The sequence below is a fragment of the Oncorhynchus mykiss genome, chromosome 28 (genome assembly GCF_013265735.2).
Source record: "Oncorhynchus mykiss isolate Arlee chromosome 28, USDA_OmykA_1.1, whole genome shotgun sequence".
Lineage (NCBI taxonomy): Eukaryota > Metazoa > Chordata > Actinopteri > Salmoniformes > Salmonidae > Oncorhynchus > Oncorhynchus mykiss.
In genome coordinates, this window is record NC_048592.1 from 17,202,476 (window position 1) to 17,222,497 (window position 20,022).

A 20,022-nucleotide genomic window follows, 5' to 3' on the forward strand; every position below is an offset into this window, starting at 1 on the left:
TAACTCTTTTTAAAACATGTTTTATATTAGCTATCTGATTAGCATTTGAGGATGGACTTATTTCCTCCTACAATATAACGAAAAAATGCCTCTCGGTCCCAAAACACACGTTTTCTGGACACTTGTGGGAGGAGTGCTGATGACGTCGACTACTGTATGTGCTTTCGGTAGTCTGATTGCATCCAGACTGAGAAGAAAGCTGCAGAGAATGCATACAGACAGATCTGAACACAATCTGACCACATGTTAAAGTCAGTTAAATGATCTTGTCATTCAATCACAGTGCCCCTTTTACTGATATTGGCTTGTATTAACCCTGTAAATTCTATAGAACAAGCCTCAGCAAGGACCACTATTCAATGAGGAGTTTGGGATATGATTAACCTTTGGTTAAAATAAACATTTATGTAATGTGTGTAACTGTCGGATGGTGTGAAAGGCCTAGCCACAGAATTAGATAGAACTGTATAGTGTTGACTGTATATCTCTGTGGCCCTAACTCTTTCCTCTCCTCGCCCTAACTCTTTCCTCTCCTCGCCCTAACTCTTTCCTCTCCTCGCCCTAACTCTTTCCTCTCCTCGCCCTAACTCTTTCCTCTCCTCGCCCTAACTCTTTCCTCTCCTCGCCCTAACTCTTTCCTCTCCTCGCCCTAACTCTTTCCTCTCCTCGCCCTAACTCTTTCCTCTGTGTTCCAGCATTGGCTACTCCTCTCCTGCTGAAGGCCAGGGAGACCAGTGACCTCTCCAGGGAGACCAGCTCTGCCCTACACTTCTGTCTGAGCCTGTTTTCCAAACAACAGGAGGTACGGTAACTACTATAGCTCCCTCACCTCCTAGCTCACCCCTCCAACCTCACTTCTACCTCACTTCTCCAACCCCACCTCTACCACACCCCTCCAACCTCACCTCCACCTCAGTCATAAAGCATCTCAGTGCTGATCTAGAATCAGGTCCCTCCTGTACATATAATCATATTCATTATAATCTAAAAGGATCCTAGATCAGCAAAACTCCCCCTAAGATGTGGTTTGAATTGTATGCGACCCAGGCTATTTTTAAACAATTTGTTGGTCACATTGCTTTTTTTTTACTCAGAGGGCCGTTTTATGTGGAGCATCTATCATCTTTCCAACCAGAGGACACGCTATGCCTCTGTTAAAAAGGGGGGGATTGGTCCTAAAAAGACCAAACAGGCTGTGATATTATGCGATTCAAAATTAATTGATGAAAAGCATCTAGCCCGTTCACTCGTATTTATGCTTACACAATTGTTTACGTGCTGTGTTCTTATTGGCTGATTCATTCATGGTGAATGGGTTATAGAAGCCTCTAGCCCATCCCCCTGTTGTGACTGGCCAGTAGCGGAGTGTGACTGGGGGTAGTGGATTGGGAAGGGCTGATGGCTGTGTATGTGTGTAGTATGGAGGGGTGTGTGTCCTAGTGGCCGGGCCATGCCCTTGGGACATAATTACAACAGTTTATTAATCACTGGCGCGAGCCTGCAGCAAGGACAGAGCTGAGCAAGATCCGCTTTTATGCTGAGCTCTGCACTCGGCCCGCAGATCAGCACAGGCACTCGCGCGCGCACACAAACCTGCACACTCCTCCAAGCACACACTCACTCAGTCAAGGGAAATGCTGCTTGTTTATAGACAGAACTAAAGCGTATGCATATTAACACTGAGGCTGAGACACACACACACACACACACACAAGCAGGCACACTTCCACCACCCAGCAGAGCATCCCGGACAGGAGAAAGGAGGATCGGTGACAGCAGTGCCCTCCAACCGCACAGGTACAGACAAACCTCCTCTCTTTGTTTTCATTTTCTACTGGGTCTATTTGCAATAGACTGGTCTCTGTAGACCCTGCTTGTTCCATTGTGGGGCTTTGTAATTAAAGATTGTTCAGGTGTGTAGTTTTTCAATGTTGTAGGTAGGAGATTATTCTAAACAGGCGTTTTACATTCAGAACAAGTTGTCTTGACTGCCCTGATGGTGATGTGGGGCATTGAGTACACACGAAGAGGGGTTCGCATAGTGTTCAGTGCATTTCTGACTTTTATCTGGAATTCTGAGTTATTTTATGACATTGGGGTTTATTGTAGTGTACTCTGTCATTTCGTTAGAGCATTAGGAAAAGTACCTGGAGAAGAGATTTAGCAATACAGTAAGGACAAACAGTGATTACCTTAATACTGTGTTCAGTGAACTTGGACATCTGGTGCTGTAATGGCATACCCAGAGGGAAGGTTGTATGACAGACTTCCTCTGAAATACGGTTTGAATGCAGTAAGTCATTGATGGTATGACTGTATTCATATACCAGTATCTTTCATCAGCTTCATTGTAAGAAACAAATATGCCTGGAAAAAGTAGATCACTGTTTAAAAATAACAGTTTGAGTTGGTATTTGAATGACCCCACAGTGGTTGGATACGTTGCCTTCTGTTGCTGGTCCTGGGCTAGTTCTGTCTGATAGATCTCCGAATATCTCGGTTAAGACTATAGTGTTCTGGAAGATTCTGTCCACAGTGAGAGATGCAAAGTGAGTGTCAAACGGGCTCGACAGCCGACCACCAGGGGATTAGATGCTTTGACAAGAATCACATGATAAGTCTGAACCAGTACTACGATGTGTCGGCTCTCTCTCTGAGTCGGATGTGTTAGATCAGACTGATGGGATTAAGACACCTAGCAGAGTATCAAGGAGGGAGAGATGGACAGTATCAAACCTAATCCTTCCATTCATCTTCATTCCACTGTTCCTGCCACAGACACAGCTGTCACTACTGCTGCAGATTCTGCCTACCTAGCCATTCTTCACGTCATGATTAATAGGGCCCTGACTTTTTCTGGACTAGGAAACCTGACCTGACCAGGGAAAACTCAGGGCCACAGTCATGTAATCTAGGTAGAGCCAGTAGTTTCTCCAGACTGCGTGACTCAGATTAGGAAAAACTCCTGGCCACAGTCATTGTTTACCGGTAGGGCCAGGAAACAAGCTGCCCCACTACAAGGGAAAACTCTGAACCTTGGCTTGGGTGGCTGAAGTCTTTGAAAATATTGTGGGCCTTTGTCTGACACCACCTAGTATGCAGGTCCTGGATGGCAGGGTGCTTGGCCCCAGTGATGTACTGGGCCTTATCACCACCCTCTGGAGCATCTTGCGGTGGCGTGCCTTGCTGTTGCCGTACCAAGCGGTGGTGCAGCCAGCTCTCAATGATGCATCTGTAGAACCTTTTGAGGAGCTGAGGACCCATGCTAAATCTTTTCAGCCTCCTGAGGGGGAAGAGATGCTGTTGTACCCTCTTCACAACTCTATGGGTGTCTGTGGACCATGTTAATTCCTTAGTGATGTGGACACCGAAGACCTTGAAGCTCGCCTCTCCATTTCCTGTAGTCCATTATCAGCTCATTTAGCTTGCTGACATTGAGGGAAAGGTTGTTGTCCTGGCGCCACACTGCCAGGTCTCTGGTGACCTTCCTATAAGCAGCCTCATCGTCGTCGGTGATCAATCCTACCGCCGTCGTGTCGTCAGCAAACTTGATGATGGTGTTGGAGTCATGCACGGCCACACAGTCGTGGATGAACAGGGCGTACAGGAGGGTACTAGGCACACACCCTGAGGGGCCCCTGTGTTGATGGTCATCATGGCAGATGTGTTGTTGGCTACCCTCACTACCTGGGGGCGGCCCATCAGGAAGTCCAGGATCCAGTTGCAGAGGGAGGTGTTCAGTCCCATGGTCCTGAGCTTGGTGATGAGCTGTAGTCAATGAACAGCATTTTTACATAGATATTCCTTTTGTCCAGATGGGTGGGGGCAGTGTGGAGTGCAAACCAATGGAATTTTGTAATTTGGCTGAACTATCCCTTTAACGTTGAGGGGACTTCAATCTTTTTTTCACATTCCAGCAGGAACAGCACCATCTAGTGGTCAGAACCTGGTAATATCAGGATGTAGAATGGGACATAAACATAACTTCAATTACTAATTTGTCGGGGGGGGGGGGGGGGACTACCAATTTCACTGGGAGTACATTACATAGGATAAAGAAACAATACTCAGAGCCGCAGCTACATAATATTTGTCAGACACAGAGAACTGATACTATATACTCGTTCTTGGGGTGGGATTGGTGTGGGGTGTGGAGGGTCCATGGGTCGCTTTTGAACATTCCTTTGGATTCCTCATTTCTAACTGCTTGTTAGAAAAAAGTTTGGTCCAAATCGGATGTTGGGTACTATATTTATTGAAAATTATACTAATCCTAGAAATAAAAATGCTCACTTTAGATGCAATCAATTACCTTAATTTCTCAGAGACTAAATTATATTTAAACAAAATAATATTACAGAAATGCTAATCTTATCTGTTTATAACAACAGAAACAATTTCAGGGCTCCCAAGTGGCGCAGCGGTCTAAGGCACTGCATCTCAGTGCTTGAGGCGTCACTACAGACCCGGGTTTGATTACAGGCTGTGTCACAACCGGCCGTGACCGGGAATCCCATAGGGCGACTCACAATTGGCCCAAGCTCAGTTTGGTGGGTCACGTTTCACAGGACGCACGACTTGACCTTCGACTCGCCTGAGCTCGTTGGGGAGTTGCAGCGATGAGACAAGATCGCAATTGGCCGACTTGTCGAAGTAGACATTAATTGAAGTTAGTGATCGTTGTTCTCGGTCATAGGAAATGATGGTTGAGACGACATGTAAGAAAATAAATAATAATAAATAGGATCAGCATAAAAAAATAGTATAATTAGTCAGGAGCCTGTAATACGGCTGCTATCCACTACAGCTCCATCTGATGTGAATGTTCTGTAACATTGCATTCTCCTGAACAGGCCCCAGGACCATTTTTTTGCCAAGTTTAGTTGATGCTACTCCATTATGTTAACAACGAGCATCCCCCTGCCCACCTGAGGATCTGTCTTTATCAGCCATCTATTTCCTGTGTTTGAAGGGTGCAAAATCCACTTGTCACTTAAATATCGCTAGATTGATTGCTTTCATTTTACTCCTGCGATTCTTTCATACGCTTGCTTGTGCCTGTCTTCCCCCCCCCCCCCCCCCCCCCCCCTCCCCCCCTTTTAATGTTACGACCATGGAAATGTTTGTAATGACCTGTTTAAACACACCCCGTTAATGGCTGAAATGGGCTTAAAGGAGAATACATTGTCTGGATTTTAACGCATCGTCTCGACACGTACATCACATGAAATAGAAGAAGAAAAAAATATTGCTAAAAAAAAAGCTGTGTGCTTAGGGTTGTTGTCCTGTTGGAAGGTGAACCTTCATCCCAGTCTGAGGTCCTGAGTGCTCTGGAGCAGGTTGTCATCAAGGATCTCTCTGTACTTTGCTCCGTTCATCTTTTCCTCCATCCTGACTAGCATCCCCAGAGCATGGAGTTGGTGATCCCTGTTACTAATGGTGGTGCAAATGAGAACGTGTTCTCAGTCAACTTACCTGGTAAAATAACAAATAAATAAATGCATCACTGTAGGGATGGTGCCAGGTTTCCTCCAAATGTGATGCTTGGCATTCACTCTGTCAGAGTGACCATCAGGTTCTTCGTCACCTCCCTGACCAAGGCCCTTCTCCCCCAAATGCTCAGTTTGACCTGGCAGCCAGTTCTAGGAAGAGTCTTGGTGGTACCAAACTTCTTCCATTTAAGACTGATGGAGGCCTCTTTGTTCTTGGGGACCTTCAATGTTGCAGACATTTCTTTGCTACCCTTCCCAGATCTGTGCCTGATCACAATCCTGTCTCACATTTTATAGGTCACGTACACATGTTTAGCAGATGTTATTACGGGTGTAGCGAAATGCTCTACGGACAATTCCTTGGACGTCATGGCTTGGTTTTTGCTCAACTGTGGGACCTTTTATATAGACAGGTGTGCCTTTCCAAATCGTGTCCAATCAAGTTGTAGAAACAGGATGCACCTGAGCTCAATTCGAGTCTCATACTGTAGCAAAGGGTCTGAACACTTATGTAAATAAGTTACTTCTGTTTTAAATTTCTTATAAATTTGCACACAAAAAAACTAATGTTTTTGCTTCGATATTGCTTTGGTATTGCTTTGGTATTGTGTGTAGATTGGTGAGGGGGAAAAAATATTTAATTAATTTTAGAACAAGGCTGTAACGTAACAAAATGTGGAAAAAATCAAGGGGTCTCAATGCTTTCACAAAATTTAAATTGGCAAATTGAATACCTGAATTCCCACCCAAATTATTTCTGTGCCAATCAAATGTTTTATGTGCTATATTTCAGTGAATATCTGATGGATTAAAAAAAATCTGTGTTTGCATCCATTGTCTAACTGTGCATGTTATTAGAATTGTTTTTAAAACTTTTAGTAATTTTGATGGCAGTTTCTACATTATGTAGATGTTTAATTAAATGCACAACTGGGAGGGAGTGGAGAGACTAAAATGCTTAGTGGTAAAGAAGCTATGACCCCATTTTGATGAATAATTTATGTACAGCCTTGATGGGGGCCATTTGCCCCATAATCTCTTTCCCGTCTTGCGTGAAAACAAAGTTAAAGCAGCTTCATGCTCCCGGGTAGGAAGGCAGAGTGCTGTGATTTGTCCCAGGTGTTTCCAGTACAGCCACAGAGCCTCGGTCTCAGTAGAGCCTAAAATAGAGCTTTGTGTGCTGAGGCGAGAGGATGGAGGGATGGGGGGAGTGAGGAGGAGAGAAATAGCACTGGGGCACGTTACACAACAAAGTATTCCCAGATGGGTCTCCTTGGCTCGGGCTCCTGCTGCAACGTGAGTTCATTTAGTTTCAGTAGCTTCAAAGACAAGTAGGACAAGCTTCAAAGACGAGTCAAATAAAATTGTATTGATCGTGTACACATTTTGCAGATTTTATCGCAGGTGCAGCATAATTCTTATGTTTCTAGCTCTAACAGTGCAGTAATACACTACATGGCCAAAAGTAGGTGGCCACCCCTTCAAATTTGTGGATTTGGCTATTTCAGCCACACCCGTTGCTGACAAGGTGTATAAAATCGAGAACACAGCCATGCAATCTCTATAGACAAACATTGTCATTAGAATGGCCTGTACTGAAGAGCTCAGTGACTTTCAACGTGATACTATCATAGGATGCCATCTTTCCAACAAATTTCTGCCATGCTAGAGCTGTCCGGTCAACTGTGAAGTGGAAACGCCTAGGAGCAACAACAGCTCTGCCGTGAAGTGGTAGGCCAAACTCACAGAACGGGACCGCCGAATGCTGAAAAATCGTCTGTCCTCAGTTGCAACACTCAATGCCGAGTTCTAAACTGCCTCTGGAAGCGACGTCAGCACAGAAAACTGTTAATCGGGAGCTTCATGAAATGGGTTTCCATGGCCGAGCAGCCGCACACAAGCTTAAGATCAACATGTGCAATGCCAAGCGTCGGCTGGAGTGGTGTAAAGCTCGCCGCCATTGGACTCTGGAGCAGTGGAAACGCGTTCTCTGGTGTGATGAATCACGCTTCACAATCTGGTAGTCTGGGTTTGGCGGATGTCAGGAGAAGGCTGGATGTCAGGAGAAGGCTGCTCCAATGTATAGTGCCAACTGTGAAGTTTGGAGTAGGAATAATGGTCTGGGTCTGTTTTTCATGTTTTTCATGTTAGGCCCCTTGGTTCCAGTGAAGGGAAATCTTAATGTTACAGCACACAAATTCTTGACAATTCTGTGCTTCCAACTTTGTGGCAACAGTTTGGGGAAGGCCCTTTCCTGTTTCAGCATGACAATGCCCCCGTGCACAAAGCAAGGTCCATAGAGAAATTGTTTGTCGAGATCGGTGTGGAAGAACTTGATTGACCTGCACAGAAGTACAGACCTTCCCAGGAGAATAGAGGCTGTTATAGCAGCAAAGGGGGGACCAACTCCATATTAATGCCCATGATTTTGGAATGAGATGTTCGAAGAGGTGTCTACATACTTTTGGTAATGTAGTGTATTGTATGTATGTACTGTATGTGTGTCCAGTGCATTCGAAAAGTATTCAGACCCCTTCACTTTTTCCACATTTTGTTATGTTACATCAAAAAACATCCTCATCAATCTACACACAATACCCTATAATGACAAAGCCAAAACAGGTTTTTGAAATGTTAGCAAATGTATTACAAATAAAAAAACAACCTTAATAACATAATTATTCAGACCCTTTGCTATTAGACTCAATTGAGGTCTTCAAAGTAGCCTCCCATTGCCTTGTTGACAGCTTTGCACACTCTTGGCATTCTCTCAACCAGCTTCATGAGGTAGTCACCAGGAACGCATTTAATTTAACAGGTGTGCCTTGTTAATTTGTAGAATTTCTTTCCTTCTTCATGAGTTTGAACTAATCAGTTGTGTTGTGACAAGGTAGGGGTGGTATACAGAAGATAGCCCTATTTGATAAAATACCAAGTCCATATTATGGCAAAAACAGCTCAAATAAGCAAAGAGAAACAACAGTTCATAATTTCTTTGAGACTTGAAGGTCAGTCAATCCATGGTGGTCCTCTCACGAGGACCGCCACAGGAAAGGAAGACCCAGAGTTACCTCTGCTGCAGCCTCAGAAATTTCAGTCCAAATAAATAGTTCAGAGTTCAAGTAACAGACACATCTCAACATCAACTGTTCAGAGGAGACTGTGTGAATCAGGCCTTCATGGTCGAATTACTGCAGAGAAACCACTACTGAAGGACACCAATAATAATAAGAGACTTGCTTAGGCCAAGAAACATGAGCAATGGACATTAGACCGGCGGAAATCTGTCCTTTGGTCTGATGAGTCCAAGTTTGAGATTTTTGGTTCCAACCGCCTTGTCTTTGTGAGATGCAGTGTAGGTGAACGGATGATCTCTGCATGTGTGGTTCCCACCGTGAAGCATGGAGGAGGTGGTGTGGGGATGCTTTGCTAGTGACACTGTCAGTGATTTATTTAGAATTCAAGGCAAACTTAACCAGCATAGCTACCACAGCATTCTGCAGCAATATGCCATCCCATCTGGTTTGCGCTTAGTGGGGCTGTCATTTGGTTTTCAACAGGACAATGACCCAACACACCTCCAGGCTGTGTAAGTACTAATTGACCAAGGAGAGTGATGGAGTGCTGCATCAGATGACCTGGCCTCCACAATCCCTTGACCTCAACCCAATTGAGATGGTTTGAAATGAGTTGGACCGCAGAGTGAAAGAAAAGCAGCTAACAAGTGCTCAGCATATGTGGGAACTCCTTCAAGACTTTTGAAAAAGCATTCCAGGTGAAGCTGGTTGAGATAATGACAAGAGTGTGCAAAGCTGTCATCAAGGCAAAGGCTATTTGAAGAATCTCAAATATAAAATATATTTTGATTTGTATAACGCTTTTTGTTACATGATTCCATGTGTTTTTTTCATAGTTTTGTTGTCTTCACTATTATTCAACAATGTAGAAAATAGTAAAACTAAAGAAAATCCTTGAATGAGTAGGTGTGTCCAGACTTTTTACTGGTACTGTATGTTTCAGAGGTTTAAAAAGGAACAATTATAAACCAGTACTTTTTGGGGGTTCGAGCCGTTTCAGAACTTTATTTTGCTGGTCGAAAGAGTGGAACAGAACGGGGAAAAAATGATAGTTCTGATCCGAACGAAACCATTGGAAAATGATTTTGGTTCCAACCCCTGGAGTGTATGGATAGTATATGAATAGAAAAGGTGTGTGTGTGTGTGTGTGTGTATAGGTGTTGAAATTCTGGTGAATGACCACCAATCTAATATTCAAAATATATTTTTGGCCGTCGGTAATAATGCAAGAAACGTTTTGAGCAAATAATGTACGAAATAACACGCCAAAAAATATACACTGTAAAGATGGCTAGGAGCTGGAATCAGGGTGACCCAAGTCTGTTGGCGCCATCTTGTCAAATAGGACGACTACTTTATTCTGAGTGGAATAGTGAACATTGTGGTGACAAGTGCTTGTTTTATTTCACGGGCAGAGTGAGAACGAATGTACTATTTATAAGGATGGTCTGTCTGGTAGATCTTAAAGCCAGCCTATGTTATGCTCATAAAATGGAAGGTTCTCATAATTATGTCCTAGATTGGAATGTTCTACTGGCCAGTAGATATTCCTTGCGTATTGTGATCTAAGTGGGAAATGGAGAGGGGTAAAGATGTGAACAAAGCATCTTTCAGTATCAGACAACACTTAATCAGTAGATACACTACCCTTCAAAGTTTGGGGTCACTTAGAATTGTCCTTGTTTTTAAAAGAAAAACGACAACAAAGTGTCCATTTTAAAATAACATCACATTTTTCAGAAATATAGTGTAGACATTGTTAATATTGTAAATTACTATTGTACCTGGAAACGGCTGATTTTGTTATGGAATATATACATAAGCGTACAGAGGCCCATTATCAGCAACCATCACTCCTGTTTTCCAATGGCACGTAGTGTTAGCCTTTTTAAAATGATCAACTTGGATTAGCTCATGGATCATTAGAAAACCCTTTTGCAATTATGTTTGCAGAGCTGAAAACTATGCTGATTTAAAGAAGCAATAAAACTGGCCTTTAGACTAGTTGAGTATCTTGAGCATCAGCATTTGTGGGTTCGATTACAGGCTCAAAATGTCTAGAAACAAAGAACTTTCTTCTGAAACCCGTCAGTCTATTCTTGTTCTGAGAAATGAAGGCTAGGATATTTTAATGGACAAAAATATGCTTTTCTTTCAAAAACAAGGACATTTCTAAGTGACCCCAAACTCTTGAACAGTAGTGTAGGTTGGTTTCTAAATTTGAATGTCTATTATATCTGATCTATTCATTTATTTATGATATTATACTGAACAAAAATATAAACGCAACATGCAACAATTTCACAGATTTAACTGAGTTAGTTTTATTTAAGGAAATCCGTCAATTGAAATGAATTCATTAGACCCTAATCTATAGATTTCACGACTGGGCAGGGGCATAGCCATGGGGAGTTTTTCCCTACACAAGGGCTTTATTAAAAATTCTCTAAAACAACGTTGGAGGCGGCTTATGGAAGAGAAATTAACATTCAATTCTCTGGCGAAAGATCTGGTGGACATTCCTGCAGTCCATTCCAATTGCGCGTGGAATTGTATTGTGTGACAAAACAGCACATTTTAGAGTTGCCTTTTATTGTCTCCAGCACAAGGTGCACATGTGTAATGGGACCAACACTTTACATGTTGCGTTCAGTATATATCTAAAGAAATCCCCCTCCAGAGCATACAGACTGTGCCTGACCTATGACCAGAGCGTATCTTATGTTCTCCCTCTCGCTACAATACCAACTCTCCATTAAGACATAACCAGTACATAACCTCCATTGAGATCTCTAGAGGATGTCTTCTTAGCTGGTGTTCATATGCCTAGCAGTTAAGAGCATTGTACCAGTAACTGAAAGCTCGCTGGTACAAATCCCAGAGTCAACTAGGTAAAACATCTGTCGATTTTGCCATTGAGCAAGGCACTTAACTCTGCTTGCTCTTGATAAGAGTGTCTGCTAAATGACTAAAATGTCAAATGTTGACAGGCCTACTGTACTGTAACTGTATTAGGGAAAAGAAGGAAGGCTAGATAGACTGTTTCTGACGCTAGGTGCCAGACAGCTGAAGCAAATGCCAAGGAATTTAGAGTATGGCAATAAATCACCAGCATTTCACAAAGGAAATTGATGTTGCCGCCCTTCAGAAAGTGAAGAAGATGCAGTACATATATATATATACAGTACGTTTATACTAGTCTTTTTGTTAGTAGGTTAGTGGAGCGATATGGAGAACGCGGACGCAATCCAGACATAACGGAATTCAACAGTATTCAAAAATGTATTTAACTTAATAGGGAATCAACTAAATGTATTGAATGTTTATTAATTTTCCCAGGTTTATTTTAAGACATGAACAGAATGCATATTTCTGAAGAGGCAAGGAGAATTCCCCGTCTGTGTAATTCTCTGGCAACAGCTCTGTTGGACATTCCTGCAGTCAGCATGGCAATTACAAGCTCCCTCAACTTGAGACATCTGTGGCATTGTGTTGTGTGACAAAACTGCACATTTTAGAGTGGCCTTTTATTGTCCCCAGCACAAGTGTAATGATCGTGCTGTTTAATCAGATTCTTGATATGGCACACCTGCCAGGTGGATGGATTATCTTGGCAAATAAGAAATGCTCACTAACAGGGATGTAAACAAAATTTGAGAGAAATAAGCTTTTCATGCATATGGAACATTTCTGGGATATTTTATTTCAGCTCATAACATGGGACCAACACTTTATGTTAAAATTTAGAAAGGTGTGATTTTGAGAGCGAAAACTAGAAGAAACGGGAAAACAGAAACCTGGAAAAACAAAATGAAGAAAACGGAATTTGGGAAAAAACGAAATGGGGGTCAGGCAAAACCATTACAGATTTTATAGGGGCCTAATGTAGGTTAGGGTTTGACAAAATACATCCTGTTTTATTGGGTTCAGGATTCCCTTTTGATGTTGTTTCAGGCACATACAGCAGCGTGTTTGCCTTGCCTTGCTTCCTGTTTGATGTGTTGTTGTTCAATCAAAGCCAAGGTAAAGTAATGATCCTGCCAACCTGATTGAGCAGAGAGAAGAGCTGTTTTTAAAGAAGCTCGGCACAACCTGCATCAGTATATTGATTCACAGGAGTCATCCTCACCTCTCTGACCTCAGACGCAGCACTGGAGCAGGCTTGGGTAATTAGCGTTGGGCTAGAAGCCAGAGAGGAAAGGTTGAGTGTATATTATTATAATGTTGCAGTAGTTTCTCCTCCATCGTCTGGGTTTGAGGGGATGAAGAGTATTTTGTATGAAGGTTTTAGCCCACCAAAGCTCAGCACCTGCTATGGCTGACACTGTAAACTTACAAGGCAATTACTTTGAGTTTTGTTTACTATCTCTATCTGTAAGTTTTCTGACTTCAAAGAAAGAGCATAGTTCACCATGTCATAGTGACTGCACTCTCCAGATGTTCTTCTGCTGTTGAAGTGTTCTCTTTTTGTAGTTTTTATCAAAACAAAATCATCTGATTTTGAAGTTGTTGTTTTTGTCCTTTTTGTTGTTGTTTTTTGTATTTTACCCCTTTTTTTTCTCCCCAGTTCCTTAGACCGATGTGCCACTCGGGAGGCCCTTTCATCCTTGTTTTTATAATATAGTTATGTAAACGAGTCATTTTATTCACCAATTCATTCCTAGGTATTTCTGTCTTTAAATAATCATATAGAATAGATAGCAAGTACGCTCTCCCAGTCCGTCCCCTACCCCTCTCACTGACTACAGTATGATTTTTACATTAGAGGTGTTTTGTTGAGGTTGTGTTATTGATTGCTTTTGACTCTCAGTACAGGCTCGACAATGTATGCACAGTAATACTATAGGGACGGTGGTTTCTCTTCGCTATCTCAGATTTACAGTTGATTTACAGGCTCCAGTTTCTGACGGAGACTGTCGGCTCAGGCCGCCTTCCTTCCTTCCCCAAGGTGACTTTGGCATCTTCTCACTCTGTGGAGTCTTGGCTCACTCTGTTTTTGTCGTCAGTCACTGAGCTTTCTTTTCTTACAGAATTCAATTGACTTCTCCTCTCAGTAGGGTAAATCGACACTTAGTTTTTACACATTTATTTACTGTATTTACCACAGTACTTATTTTCTCTGGAAACACATAAAAATGAACTGTATTAATATAACTTGAAGTAGGTTGACTTTCTTTCCAGCTGTCTCTTGAGTGATCAAATCCCCAGGTTATGACATACTGTATGTAGGCTGTTGCTTGGTAAGAGTGTTGTTTTGTCAGATTGCTGTTTATTAGTCTCTTCCTCCTGGGGTTAGTGGAGGATCCACAGCACCAGCATCAGAGAGGGGGGAATGGCTATCCAGTCAAACACCCCAGTCCAGCCGAGCTCAGGTTGCCCAGGAGAGACACTCAATCCTGGGCCACGGTGCTGTCTGAGACTGGGGTGTTTGGTTCAGAGTGGAGGAAACTGGATCTGAAGGGCCGTGGGTTAGAACAATGACCTGCCGTCCCGTCAGGAGCATTATCAACCACAGAACTCTCCAGAGGAAGAGATCAATACCACAAACACACCTATCATAGTCTGCTTTTCACATCATCTGTTAGAAATGCATTAAAACAAATGTCAAATGTTTATCCGTGTGAGTGTTTGTAATGGCATGTTGTGCCATGTCTTGTCTAATGTGCCAACAAGTGTGTTGTGCATATGTTCCGCACACTGTGGCATGTCTAATATACCGTGTGTGTGTGTGTGTGTCCCAGGTGTGGAGCCTGAAGTTGGAGCAGGAAGTAGAGAAGAACAAGCTGCTAACAGAGGCTCTCCAGACCTTAGCTACAGAGCACCAGGATCTAGACCAGCAGTCCCTCTGTAAAGGGAGGAGGTCCTCCACGCTAAGCACACTCACAGAGGATGACTTCTATGATGCCCTGTCCGGTCAGTCAACCCCAACTGTCTTCATTAAACCCTTGGAGTGCATCGTAAATGGCACCCTATTCCCTACATAGTGCGCCATACTGACCAGAGCTCTAGAAGTATTCTATATAGGGCGGGGATACTCAACTAGTATTTGAGAAGTTCCGGTTACACAAGTTTCCTAGGTGGCAAATGTCCGGATGAATATATTCATTTATCGGTAGTAACAAACCCCCACCTCGCGACCCCAAACTGTTCACATTCCTCTTTTTGGCAGAAAGAACAGATAGTAGTTAAGATAATTATTCAGCGATTCTACACATTGAGCCATGGGGTGGTGAGAACATTTAGCTGTTTTAAAGCTAATTTCCTGCCATTCTACACATTTTGCCATATCGTACTGTATGTGTGTTTATGTGATACCTGAGTGACTTCAAGGCACCCATGTGCGCACAATCTGGCCATGATAACTACAGGTTTTAGATTGGCTAACTGACTTACCTAGCTAACATGGGCTACTTGGTCAACTGGACATTTCTGGTTATAAATAGCTCTCTAAGATCTGTCAGTGAATCACATAACTAGGGAAACTGCCCATGCACTACCAAATGTCTGAATTACATAACTAGGGAAACTGCCCATGCACTACCAAATGTCTGAATTACATAACTAGGGAAACTGCCCATGCACTACCAAATGTCTGAATTACATAACTAGGGAAACTGCCCATGCACTACCAAATGTCTAAATTGCATAACTAGGGAAACTGCCCATGCACTACCAAATGTCTGAATTGCATAACTAGGGAAACTGCCCATGCACTACCAAATGTCTGAATTGCATAACTAGGGAAACTGCCCATGCACTACCAAATGTCTGAATTACATAACTAGGGAAACTGCCCATGCACTACCAAATGTCTGAATTACATAACAAGGGAAACTGCCCATGCACTACCAAATGTCTGAATTGCATAACTAGGGAAACTGCCCATGCACTACCAAATGTCTGAATTACATAACTAGGGAAACTGCCCATGCACTACCAAATGTCTAAATTGCATAACTAGGGAAACTGCCCATGCACTACCAAATGTCTAAATTGCATAACTAGGGAAACTGCCCATGCACTACCAAATGTCTAAATTGCATAACTAGGGAAACTGCCCATGCACTACCAAATGTCTAAATTGCATAACTAGGGAAACTGCCCATGCACTACCAAATGTCTGAATTACATAACTAGGGAAACTGCCCATGCACTACCAAATGTCTGAATTACATAACAAGGGAAACTGCTAATGCACTACCAAATGTCTGAATTGCATAACTAGGGAAACTGCCCATGCACTACCAAATGTCTGAATTACATAACTAGGGAAACTGCCCATGCACTACCAAATGTCTAAATTGCATAACTAGGGAAACTGCCCATGCACTACCAAATGTCTAAATTGCATAACTAGGGAAACTGCCCATGCACTACCAAATGTCTGAATTGCATAACTAGGGAAACTGCCCATGCACTACCAAATGTCTGAATTACATAACTAGGGAAACTGCCCATGCACTACCAAATGTCTGAATTGCACCTTGTGCATTCTACTATTACAATTCTCAACAGCATTCAATTGAAAGCCCGACTGAGTTCCTAAAATCTGGTCCGTGGTCTGTATTCACCCCTTTCTGGGTCTGAATCTGGACTGTGGTACGTACTCATCCCATTCTGGGTCTGAATCTGGACCGTGGTGTGTGTGCGTGTGTGTGTGTGTGTGTGTGTAGGCATATAGAGAATAGGGTGCTGTTTAAGATCGCAAAAATTGACATTAATTATACCATTAACATATTTTTGTTTCAGGCTATTCTGTTTTTCATTGACCTGTACCTCAGAACATGTTTGAAAGACCTCTATAAGCACCTCTATACAAAGTGATGTATTAACACTTCCAGAGTACACAGCAACAAGCTACACCTAGATAAGAACCAATTAAATGAGCCTTGTAAATCTGTAATAAAAAATGAGCCGGCTGACTATCGTGGCTCTGCAGCTCTGAACGATAAAGCTGAGTTGATTCCTTCAGTCTAAATTTTTCATTGACCCTACCTGGCTCCCTAACCTTAAAGCTCCTCCACACTGTTGTCAGTAATGAAAACCACTTCCCCTGTGGAGTTGTTTCTGTGTTGAAGAATAGGCTGTGGTTTACAGACACCTTGTTTATTTTTATCAGCAGCATAGACACCTCTAGGATCCAGCAACACATCTCTCTCCAGCAGACGGTAGCCTCTGAGGCTGAGGAAGATTTCACTCTTTATTTGGTTCTTTCTTTATACAGTTTGCAGAGACTGACTTGATAATTGTGCAGTGTGATGAATGATGTATGACCTAGGGAAATTCCACGGTAATGGTTCTTTCTTCATACAGTTTGCAGAGACTGACTTGATAATTGTGCAGTGTGCTGAATGATGTATGACCTAGGGAAATTCCACGGTAATGGTTATTTCTTCACACAGTTTGCAGAGACTGACTTGATAATTGTGCAGTGTGCTGAATGATGTATGACCTAGGGAAATTCCACGGTAATGGAATTATGCGCTCTACGATTTGTCAGTTTAAAAGGTATGCCAAACAAAAACCGTTGATTTCAAAGTTTAACAAACCATGCAACTCTATGCACAATGACTGCTTCAAACAATTTACAGAGTATATGCAAAATATAAAAAAATATTGGAAAAATTTACTGGAAAAAAAACTTTTGGTAACAGATTTACGAAAACATCTCCTTTTAGTTTTCACGTTTTTATTGTCACTTGCACAAGTACAGTGAAATTGCCTTTCATTCTTGATCTTTCCCAACAACGCAGTAATCAATTTCAGCATGTGTCGCTGTCTGTGTGCACGGAACATGATTCACTACACATGCTAACGGGGTGGCTGAGGTGCCCAGAAGGTCCCCAGGGCACCCCAGCCTCCCTCCATGTCTTCCTGTCTAATGACCAATCCCAGCGCTGTGTTACACGGCTGGTTACCCAACGATCAGCTACACCGGCTAATTGTCTCCATGTTGGGATAATGGCCCTTACAACTAGTGTTGCAGAGAAGTAACAATCTCAAAATGGCCACTGCTGATGAATCCCAAGGCTAATGAGACAGCTAGCAAGCGCTTCTTCTTAAGGCTGAAATATTCTCTCATTTCAGCTGGAAATATCTCTCGCTGTAGCTAGGCTCTAAAATTCCAACTCAATTCAAAAGGAGCTGGTTAAGTGAAACCTTTTTAAGAATATGATATGACCAGATTAAATGGAATTGTTAGCTCCAGTAATTACTCTATGCTTGGCTAACAATGCTTTAGTACTGAAATAGATGTCGAACTCTGTAGTGGGCTTCTCCAGCACAGTGTAGCCTATACCTTAGAGCCTTGCAGTAGAGTAGTGATTGATACTGTATGCTGGCTAAAATAGGAGCGTGCTGCTTTGCTATACAGTATGCTTGTGCATTTTTAGAGTGATCCCTGGTTCTCTGGGATTTGTTGTTGCATCATTCATCCATCCACAGTGATCTACTGGTCAGTGCTTTCTCTCTCCCTACTCTTATAAATATACCCTGCTTACAGCAATCTATAATACAATGTTTACGTTCAATGTAAGAGAGAGAAAATCGATCAGCACGTTAGACATCTTCACTCTTCCTTGTTTACATAATAAAGATGCATCATGTCCATTTGTTATTATTGGATGAAGCCACATGACCTACATCTATCAATACCATTGCTCTACTTACGAGAGATTTTGAAGCTTGTTCCCATAACCGCATTATTGGCATGCCCGAAAAAAAACTTATTGGTAATATCAGCTCTGTGACCCTGCCTCACACAAAGAACTACAAAACTATTATACAATATTCTATGATTCAGTCTCTCAGCTCCTCCTCTTTGTTCTGTTTCCCCTCCCCTTTTTCCTGGGTGTTACTACCTGTGTTGTCCCTAGTAGCGGTTACATGCAGTCTAAGTTAGAGACAGAGCCAGAGTACTGTACTAACCACAGCAGACACAGCACCCAGAGGAAGGGGAACGTCTTTGTGGCCTCTCATAGGAACCCTATCTCCCAGGTGTGGTTTCGCTGGCTGCAGGGAGGGAGGGAGTTCTGTCAGTCACTACCGGGTGGAGGTGTGTGAAGGCAGGCTGCAGAAATAAAGTTTTTTTGTTTTTGTTTGCTTTGCTAGGCTCAAAGGTGACATGACTCCCTCTCTGTCTCTGGCCCCTGGCACCCCCCTCCCCCTGCAGAGTCCGACGACGAGCATTCTCTCTCTCTGAGCGGCTTCCTGTCTGTGGCCGGACACTCGTGTGAAGAGGAGGAAGAAGGGGAGGTGAAGGAAGAGGAGAGGGAGCCCTCTCTGTTCAGCAGCAGCACCCTCAGGGGACCCGCTGCCGCCTGCGACATGTCTGGGGAGGTTAACCATGGCGACAAGAAGGCCCAATGCAACGGAGTGAAGAAGCACAGGTGGGGTCAGGGTGCAGTTAATATGTGATGTAAACGGCTTGTTTTCAACTTGGTTTCCTGCTTGTTTTTCTTGTCCCCTTCTCCAGCTCCTATTAAAGCAAGGCTTTTAACTGTGCGGTTAATTTATTCTAGTATATTCTATCATTATTTATATTGTTTTATTGTTTCGAAATGTGTTTTTATCACGTGACATTTTGTAGGAAATTACTTTGTATGCAATAGAGCCAACGGCATATAATGTGATATACCCCAGTACGTCTAGGTTTTTATTCCTGTGTTTGTTTGGGCACCCTAGCCCCATAGACGGGTCTCTCTTGTTTTTCCATCCACAGTTATGTCATTCAGATTCAGCAGGCTAGTGGCTTCTTGGTGCTTGGTACACTGGGTCAGAGCAGAAGGCTTTTTGAAGATTGGTCAGTCTACTTTATTTCTGTGGACGAAAGATGGTTGCATGCCCTCTCTTTCTTAATCCAAACAATTGACCCGTGAATAATTTAGTGCTTGCCAGTTTAGAGCACGGAATACTGAGTGAGAGGAAAGGGGTGTGTGTGTGTGTGTGTGTGTGCGCGCGCGCCTGTGTGTGTGTTGTAAAAGATTGATGAGGAGCTTGTTTATACGCTATAGCTGTCATTCAGAGTTATAGCTTCTCTGGCTATGTATGTGTAGATACATCTCTGTTGTGTGATGGAATGAAGGAGCCCTATGGGCCCTGGTCAAAAGTAGGGGAGATTGGGGTAAGTTGAACCGAAGGAGTGAGTTGAGCCACCCTTGATTCTAGTAAACCACACACACAACGAATCATCTGACCAAATATTTAGGAAGAGGTCGTCATTTCATGGAGTCTGAAGAAAGAAACCAAATGGAAAAAGTGGTAAGCAAGAAACAGTTTTTCACCAATTTTAAGATGGTTCTATACATCAGTTTGGGGTCTCTATAAGCTTCAAAGAGGCCCTTAACTCAGCATGAAAGTGCAACCTTGTAGCTGTGTGGGCTAATATAGTCAAAATGTTGGCCTTGGGGTAAATTGAGCAAATTAAAGTGTTTTCTTCCCAGGTGTAATGCAAG

At 42.8% G+C, this 20,022-nt stretch overlaps 1 protein-coding gene across 7 annotated transcripts in view; it reads left to right on the plus strand.

Annotated features, from left to right (window-relative positions):
• Positions 1 to 20,022, plus strand: part of LOC110508175 (oxysterol-binding protein-related protein 1) — a 39,865-nt gene that overhangs the window by 5,742 nt on the left and 14,101 nt on the right. For 4 of the 7 annotated variants that reach the window (XM_036966630.1, XM_036966631.1, XM_036966632.1 and 1 more), the window contains 3 exons: positions 696 to 802; positions 14,311 to 14,482; positions 18,741 to 18,957. In XM_036966630.1, coding sequence (XP_036822525.1) covers positions 696 to 802; positions 14,311 to 14,482; positions 18,741 to 18,957 — 496 coding nt within the window. Of the gene's footprint in view, positions 1 to 695; positions 803 to 14,310; positions 14,483 to 18,060; positions 18,624 to 18,679; positions 18,958 to 20,022 lie in introns of those variants that run through there. The other 3 variants (XM_036966633.1, XM_036966634.1, XM_036966635.1) reach the window with 3 other exon arrangements.